Source organism: Megalobrama amblycephala, linkage group LG3, assembly GCF_018812025.1.
Source record: "Megalobrama amblycephala isolate DHTTF-2021 linkage group LG3, ASM1881202v1, whole genome shotgun sequence".
NCBI lineage: Eukaryota > Metazoa > Chordata > Actinopteri > Cypriniformes > Xenocyprididae > Megalobrama > Megalobrama amblycephala.
In genome coordinates this window covers 2,312,335-2,321,317 of record NC_063046.1, presented here as the reverse complement: position 1 = coordinate 2,321,317, position 8,983 = coordinate 2,312,335, and the positions used below count along the sequence as shown (strand labels likewise).

The window sequence follows — 8,983 nt, the reverse complement described above, 5'->3', positions numbered from 1 at the left end:
TATAAATTGCGAGTTTATATCTCACAATTGCGAGTTAAAAAGTCAGAATTCTGAGATAAAAAGTCGCAATTCATCTTTTTTTTTTTTTTTTAGTGGCGGAAACGGGCTTCCATAATAAACTGTGTGCCATGATCATAGGCGCCGATTTATGTTTCTGCCGGTGGGTGCCCAGAGCCCCACATCAACCCCCAAATAGGCTATTATATTACTGATAAATCCACTTTCAGTTTTCGCGTTCCCTAATAGTGTAGTAGTAGGATTTTCGTTAATACAGTCAGAGGTCCAGCCTTGCTCTTATTATCAGTGGTTCGAATCTGCCCTCATATCGTTTTTTTTTCTCATAAAGTTCAAAGACGTTAATTAATGTTTGTATATCAAGAGCAGGAAAATGTATGTGTGCATTTTGTTAGTGATTTCCCTAGAAAGAAGAGTCAAGCAATAGATTGACGCGTATACTTGCACGAGCCACAATGCATGATTTCAAAAACAACACGTTTCAGCGCTAGTTCGCTTCTTATTTAACTCAAATCAACGTCAACTTGATGTTTTATTTGCATTATATCCGTGCAGCAATATGACAATTTCGACCCAAAAAGCACATTCTTTTCACGAGTGCTGTCGCGAGTCATGCTCTCGCTGATATCTCATGCAAGGAGAGTTTGAGCGCGCTCATGTATCTGATCGAGAGCAGAGCCATTTGTGCTCGCGCATCACTTGGATGCGCTCTCGACGTTTGCCATTAAAATATTGCCATATAAACGGCCTTAAATAAACTATAAAAAAGGGTGAAGATAGTGTCTGAAAGCTCCAATTGATTTTCTATTGGTTAAAATCAATGGAGAATATCTCGTATTTTCCACGGGATCGGCGCCTATGGTCATGATTGAACTGCACTTTAAGGGCCCTATAATACACCCGGCGCAGCGCAAGTGTGTTTGCTAGTTTGCGTCCGGCGCCGTTCGCGTTTTCCCATTCAGCGCCACGTCCTTAAATTAGTAAATGCATTTGCGCCAGTTAGTGCGCCCATGGGCGTGCTGGTCTAAAAAAGAGGTTTGTTCAGGCGCATTGCTATTTTAAGGAGCTGAAAATAGACTGCGCCATAGACCAACTCAAACCTGGTCTAAAGTCTAAAGTCAATGGCGCAATATTTTTTTGTTAGAGCGCGTTGGTAGAAACTGCGCCTCTGGGCGCGTCCACAGTGCGCGTTGACTTTGCTTATTACACACAGGGATGCGCATCACACAAACATGCCAAATATTAAAAACAAAAGGATTACAGTGTAAAAGAATATTATTGTGTAGGCTACATAAATATAAAAATGTAATGATGAATAGTCATTGCGTGTATTAGAATTAGGCTACCTATTTTCAATTCAGCCTATTACTACTTATAATGATGAACGAAATTGGCTAATTAATTGAACAATCGTGCCAATACACACACATATATATTAACTGACTTTAACTTCGCGCACGAGCAGATCGGTTTCTTCGTTTGAAAAGCGTTCAGCTTTTCCGCCAACAAATTCCGCCATGTAAATAGCAATCCGCCATGGCGCGAGCGCATCTTGCTCTTAAAGGGAATGGGAGATGACACTCTGATTGGTTTATTGAATGTTACGCCCATTACTCATTAAGAGAATAGGGACAACCCATTTCAAAAATGCACCCCGGCGCACGGACCGTTTTTCCGTCTTTAAAATAGCAAAAGTGGATTTGGACACGCCCTGAGTGCACCTGCGCTGTGCGCTTTACACTTTGCGTTTAGATCATTAAAATAGGGCCCTATGTGTCTGTCTAGTCATTGGTACCCAGGTATACCTGCTTTTCTGTGCTAGATCGTTCAACCTGAATAGAAAAGAGTTTTTTTGACCCCTACACCCTTCATCCCTTCGAAGCTCTCACTCCAACCCTTTGAAGGGATTAGGGCATAGTGATGAGCCCTTAGAAGGGTACAACTAATGGACACTTCAGGCCCCCATGATCCTTTGCACAGGGAATTTCTTTGACGTCACAGAATAGGTACAGGAGGCTCGAGTTCGATTTTACCTATAAATGTATATATAGTATTTTTCTATACTACTGTAATATTTATATAAGTTATATTATGGTCAAAACGACATTGTACTTCAACAAAAATACTTTACAGCTCCCTTAATCAGTTCATTCAAATGTTTCAAATACAGACACATACAATATGGTGCGATAAACCTAAATAAATACACTAACGTTAAACAAAGGGCGCAGCTTACACAATCTACTCCTCCTTGATTGTCTCGTTAAGATGACGCAGAAGTGCGTTCCAAAAAAAGAGTTTTTTTGACCCCTACACCCTTCATCCCTTCGAAGCTCTCACTCCAACACTTTGAAGGGATTAGGGCATAGGGATGAGCCCTTCCGAATGGAACGCAGTGACTGAATTGGGACACAGCTATTCAGTTCCTGAAATATTCTGTTCCACTGGGTGGTGCTTACGTGAATATTCATGATTTCCTCCTATTGTGGGCGTGTCCTTGAGAGAACGCGCAAGCAAATGGAACTGAAAATATTAGTACATGCTCCTCAAATCGCATCGGATTAATGGATTCTTTCAAAAAGGTAATAAAATATCCAATGTTAGTCAACAGCTCACATGTTCAAAACAATGCATAGTTTGTGTAATATGATAAATCGTCTGAGCTAACTGAGTAGACTAATTGACGTAAGGATGTTCAAAGTTTTTGAATTGTTTGATTAATCTGCTTCCTTCATTGTCATTCTGTGACTACAGTACTGCATAGTGTTGACAACTTGAAATAAACCTCTACAAATGTATCTGTGTCCTAATAAAAATAAGGTATAGACTGGTGTGAATGTTCAATGTCAACCTTAATTTCTTGATTATTATTCAGTCAGTATTGGTGCAAATTGAGTTTTTCACTTTCAACTGTTTTTCCAGCAAATTACTTAACGTGTAAATATTTGTACAAACAAACTAATTTCACAGACGTTTGATGAACATCTGAAAGTCTGATGTGGCACCAGCTGCTTTACAGAGCATTTCATCCTCAGCACCTGATTTGCAGCTCTTGCTGTGAGATGTTACTCCACTCTTCCACCAAGGCATTTCACGTTCTCAGACATGTCTGGGGGGGAATTATGGTTACATGTGGATTGGCACTGGAAGGACAATCAGCTGTCCAAACCATTGCTCCCTGTAGCAGGACTAAGGCACGTTCACACAGGTGATCAGAGACCCTGGGCATCTTTATTCTGCTGTTTTTCAGAGTCGGTAAAAAGGTCTCTTTAGTGTCCTAAGATATTGTAACTGACCTTGATTGTGCAATAATTGAAAAACATGACAAACATTGTTAAAACCTTGTAAAGATCTGTAAAGTTTATTTTGAATGCACAAAATTATCTTTAAAAAATTATCCTGAAAATTGACTTTTCGGGTACACTTTATTTTAATGTGTCCCTATTACAGTGTAATTATACATTTAAGTACTGAGTAATAATAATTAACTACATGTACTTACTATAGGGTTAGGGTAGGATTAGGGGTTGGTTTATAGTCAGTTACATGTAATTATGCCTAATTTATAGTTAATAATATAGTAAATACATGTAACAAGGTGTAACAAGGACACATTAAAATAAAGTCTTACCGACTTTTCTTTATTGGTGTTTTTTTTTTTTTTTAAACAACAACAAATCCAGTTAGTCTACATAAATATTAATGTTAATAAAACAATTATTAAATGTTATAACAAGTACAGAAGTTATTTCTCTATGAATGTAACTCAAATTGAAAAGACATTTACAAATTCAAAACAATGTGTGAAATGAAGCAATGCTGAATGTGAGGTTCTGAGGTAAATATTAAAACAGGGCCTTGGCACTCGGGAACAGCCTTCATGCATGTCCAGATCACACGCTGCCAGAGCTATCCAAGACTTCAGCTCTCACATCCAGTCTGAAACAGACAGTGACTTTACAAGATGATGAGAATAATGTGGAAAATCACAAAAGCAAAACAAAACCATATTATGACATTGGTGATAATAACAAGTATAACATAATCTTGTAAAGTAGCTGTCTATTTTTTCTGTGCATTTGTGCTGTATTACCTCAGAAATAAATTATATTATTATATTATTATTTATTATCAGAATTATTTTATTTGACTGCTTTTGAAATGGTTTTAAATCAGGTACATAAGGTTGTTTGAGTATGTGTTATGTTTGACACAATTCAGGGTTTTGTGCTGCAATGTCAAACTTTAAATAAAACGAAACTAAACTATAATTTCCTATCATAATTATAATATTTCAAACAAAAATAACATTCTTTAAGTAGCTGCTGGCATGAAAATCAAAACTAAGGGTTTATATTCCAAAGGAATATTTTATTACCTTTTCGAAATAATCTATTAAACAGTTGCAAATTGTGGAGCGTGTGCTAATATTTTCAGTTATTTGAGACACAGTTATAGTGTAACATTCCTGTAGCTGCAATAAAACTAATAGATGAATAAGACTGGATGAAATATGAAATATGACTTGAACAATAACACTCACTGTTATCCTGTTTCACGTCAGAGATGTAAATATTGTCCAGACTGAATGTCTACATGTGATGTGGAGATAAGAAAATGATGAGTGATAAGGATGTGTTTACATGCAAATGTGTTCATGTTTTATAAACAGTAAACAGCAGCAAAAAAATGTAAAACATTCTCATGAAAAAAATATTCTTATATATATATATATATATATATATATATATATATATATATATATATATATATATCTGTATTCCAGCCAATCACAATCAAGTATTTAGAGGAAATAAGACTGAAACAGCAGCAGCAGAAGATGATGTTATTATTTCAGTGGGATAATGAGAGTCCAACAACCTTTACTAACATTATAAATGAACTTCAGGGGAATGAAAGCGCGAAATGAGCACTTTAACGTCTTTATCTCGTCTCTGTTGTGAATGTCTCCTCCTCAACACCAGGGGTCTCTGCTCTCAGAAGAGGGAAAAGAAGAAAGCCCATGAGAGCAGAAAAACGTTTCTCCCTCTTTGTCACCAGCACCAGATAAAAAGTGGCCTAAAACAGAGAAACACAAACATACATGTCAAACTGAAGAGGGATGTGACATGAGTTATACAGTCCAGCAATAACATTAAAGCAGCTGTTTAGATGTTAAAATATAAATTATGAATGTTAATATGTAAATAATGTTTTAATAAAGGTCCATATTCATATAGACTTATATTGACTGACAAAGACGTCAAGATGCAAATAAGTTGGACAAATACACAAATATAGAGGAAGTGAATATGAAAATTAGTTTTATAACAATACACAAATGATGTACTGAATGAGGGATGAGAGCAGATATAATGATCACACTGTTTAAAGCTGCAGACAGAAACATCAGACTCAGGACAGAAACACACGACCTCTAAAGTAAGAACAACTCACATGTTCATTCTTCAAACACAACTAGACTTTGAGATGTTAATATTGTCTGAATGATTGTGAATTTAGTTTTTCTGCTATTTTTTAAATGACATGATCATGTTTTACTCCAAGATGAATATGGGATTATCTGAGTTTTTCAATGTGTTTCTTCCTCAGAAATGGAGCAAACTCTATATTTCATTCTTCTTCTCATTGGTGAGTGTGTTTGTTGTTTTATTGATGGTTTATAGTTTCATCAGGTTTGACTCTGTTATGAAAAGCATTAAATCAAACCCTCTCTTTCACAGCTCTCTGCTCCGTATCTGAATGTGTTCAGCGTCAGTATCACTTTATAAACGTGAGGAAGAACTGGACTGAAGCTCAGAGATACTGCAGAGAGAATTACACAGATCTGGCCACCGTTGACAACATGAACGACATGAACGAGGTGAAGAAGAGTGTGAATGATGGACATGTCTGGATTGGGCTGGAGAAGACGGGTGTTGGTAAATGGCAGTGGTCTTCAGGTGATCCTGCGCTCTTTCTGAACTGGGGATCTGGACAACCTGATGGCACAGATGAGTGCGGTTTTATTAGAGATGGACAATGGCATGATGGGTCATGTAGTGACAGCCTGACTTTCATCTGCAGTTCATCTAACAACAGTAAGTTCAGCTCTTTTGTTGTCACTTGGGATAACTGTAGGAATCTGCCATTAGAGAGACTAGAGAATTTAGAGCATAATTACATAAAATACAAAAATATCAAACTATTGTTTTGACTAAAGTAAATGGAATTAATGGGTGGATAAAATTTCAATATGCAATAGACAACCTGTCACAAAACTTCAATTATTATCTTAATACACCTGAGTGTGATTTTAATGTGTTCACTTTTTACATAAATAGATAATAGTAATTTTGTTTTGGAGATTGTAATTCTCAAAAGTAACCTTGTTTAAGTAGATGTTTGAAGATGAGATGTTGTTGACATATTTTATTTACATAAGAGAGAGCTTGATTCATTCATCTTTCAGGATCTCAACACAAACCTGTAAAAACATCATTCTTAGATGAACTTTAAATGAACACACATTGTCCATTACAATATAAAAAAACTATATTCATTTGTATATATTAATAGTCTACAACATTATGAATTAACTTTTTACTGATATATTTATAGGTCTAGCTAACAAATATATTCAGCAGCAGTGAAACATCTTCATCTGTTTGATGTTTCTCTCTTTCAGATCTTTGTGTCTGAATCAAGTATTCTAGAGAAATGTGTAACAAAACATAATGAAGAAATATAAAGTTTCAATAAAATGATCACAAATGTTACTTAATGTTATATCAGCAAAATCATCATGAATATATTGTGAATATTTAATATATCATCAGCTGTAGAAACAGTCTTTGAATGACACGTGTTTCTGATGTTTCCACTGCTGCTCTTATTCACATCAAACCATAAAGCAGCATAAGAATAATGAACAAACTGATTCATGAATCTGTTTCCATTTGTTTTTCTTAAAGCGAACACAGGACTCGTCTTTGTCAACCAGACGAAGAAATGGAGAGACGCTCAGAGTTACTGCAGACAGAATCACACTGATCTAGTCAGTGTGAGGAACCAGAATGAGAATCAACAGCTTCAGAAGTTCATCAATGAGAGTCACATATCTGGTGATGTCTGGATCGGTCTGTTCAGAGACTCATGGCAGTGGTCAGATCAGAGTAACTCCTCATTCAGATACTGGAGGTCTGGTCAACCTGATAATGCTGGAAATAATGAAAACTGTACAGAGATTATGAACACTCAGGGACAATGGAATGACATCTCTTGCAACAACCAGTTTCCTTTTGTGTGTCATGAAGGTGAGCAGATCCTCACAAACACACACAATCCATCCATCACCTCCAGATATCTTAAAGTTCACACTACATGTCTGACATGACAAATTCCTCCACAGTGTTTGTTCTGCATGTTGTTTTTGATCAGTCTCTCTCTAGTTTCTGCTTGTGGTTTGTTTTGTGTCCAGATAAACTGATTCTGATCAAAGAGAAGCTGACGTGGTCTGAAGCTCTGAGATACTGCAGACAGAATCATGTGGATCTGGTCTCGGTTCATTCAGAAGAGATTCAGCGTGAGGTGATGAATGTGGTTAAACAGGCGTCTACTGAGGCGGTGTGGTTGGGTTTACGTCACTCCTGCACTGTGGGCCTCTGGTTCTGGGTGAGCGGACAGACCGTGTGCTATCAGAACTGGGCGTTTGATGATTCAGAGAACTGTGATTCTGCAGTGAGATCTGGAGCAGTTCAGTCTGGAGAAGATCAGCGCTGGATCAGCCGTCCTGAGACTGACAGACTCAACTTCATCTGCAGAAATTATGAGTGAATGGATACACATACATTTCATGTAAGATAACAAATGCTTGTGTGTTCACTTCCTTTAACTTCAGTTTAATTCATCACATGGTTTGTTGTGAATCATTCAGCACATTTATCAAACTGCCAAAGTCACATGATTTCAGTAAACAAGGCTTTGTTACTTTTGAAACATTTCGAAATGTTAATGGTTTGCCGCTATGATCTCTGTGTCTATATGGTTACACAATAAAATAAAAGAGACTTACACAGTAGGGTATCATGTAAGACTAAATGAACAGTTTCAAATATTGATGTTTGTTGTCAAGTTGTTAATTGTTAAGAGCCTCGACATCTGCTGTTTGCTTTTATAAACTCTTTCTGTCTCTTTTTGTGTTATTTACTAACTTCAGAGTTAATTGAATTTTGTGAGGGGTCAAAGGGCATCAAATACTCATCATTATATGTTTATAATGTTTTATCATGATATAATTCATATAACTGATGATTGTGTGAGTTTTTTAAATTTGTGTTTTAAGGATCTCTGTGGTACTTCTCTCTCTTATATTGAGTTTCATGTGTTAATCATGACTTTATATTAGAAATGACTGGATGAATGTGAATCAATGAGAACATGATGTGCCTCAGCTAAATAAAATACTGTTTATTCATGAAGAACTGAAGGTTGGGTATAAAATATCTAATTCTTTTGTGCTAAACATAAAAGAACGTGTCAACAACAGCAGCTCAAATAAACTCGAATAAACTCATGTACAACCAGCAATCTCATCTCATCTCATCTCTTGATCATTAAATTACAAAATCCAACATGGTTTAAATCATAATTCAAATATATTGATATATTCATATTTATTGAGGATACATAAGCTGTGTTTAGAGGGTTCATTCAAAGACCAAATGCGCCACAGCAGTGCAATGAAGACTTATCTATTTCAAAAGGCTTCTTCGAATTATTATTATTATTATTATTTTTTTTTGCCATAAAGTATGTTATAAACACAGTTACAGCAGCCAGAAAAAAGAAAAAAAAAAACAGTTTTAATGTAAAGTCAAGGCTCAAGAGCCCAACTAAAGCAAACACTGATCACCATAATAGTAAATTTCAAACCAAATATTTTCAATAAAACATCAACATCTAAACC

At 36.1% G+C, this 8,983-nt stretch overlaps 1 protein-coding gene across 2 annotated transcripts; it reads left to right on the top strand.

Annotated features, from left to right (window-relative positions):
- The first annotated feature begins 5,338 nt into the window (after positions 1–5,338).
- On the top strand, positions 5,339–8,644 carry LOC125264270 (C-type mannose receptor 2-like). Of its 2 annotated transcripts, none has more exons than XM_048183484.1 (5): positions 5,339–5,457; positions 5,629–5,667; positions 5,760–6,116; positions 6,990–7,331; positions 7,484–8,644. In XM_048183484.1, exons 2-5 carry the CDS (start codon positions 5,631–5,633, stop codon positions 7,849–7,851), a joined length of 1,104 nt encoding a protein of 367 aa, XP_048039441.1. In that variant the 5' UTR covers positions 5,339–5,457; positions 5,629–5,630; the 3' UTR covers positions 7,852–8,644. The 2 variants fall into 2 exon arrangements, with proteins under 2 accessions (XP_048039441.1, XP_048039442.1); XM_048183485.1 differs by having other exon boundaries at positions 5,371–5,457; positions 7,496–8,644.
- The last annotated feature ends 339 nt before the right edge of the window (positions 8,645–8,983 follow it).

Excerpts from the sequence above, each read along its gene's own strand:
- LOC125264270 (XM_048183484.1), top strand. The coding sequence starts at position 5,631 with ATGGAGCAAACTCTATATTTCATTCTTCTTCTCATTG. Across the intron at positions 5,668-5,759 it reads TTTCATTCTTCTTCTCATTG|CTCTCTGCTCCGTATCTGAA; the intron begins GTGAGTGTGTTT and ends TCTCTTTCACAG. Across the intron at positions 6,117-6,989 it reads CTGCAGTTCATCTAACAACA|CGAACACAGGACTCGTCTTT; the intron begins GTAAGTTCAGCT and ends TTTTTCTTAAAG.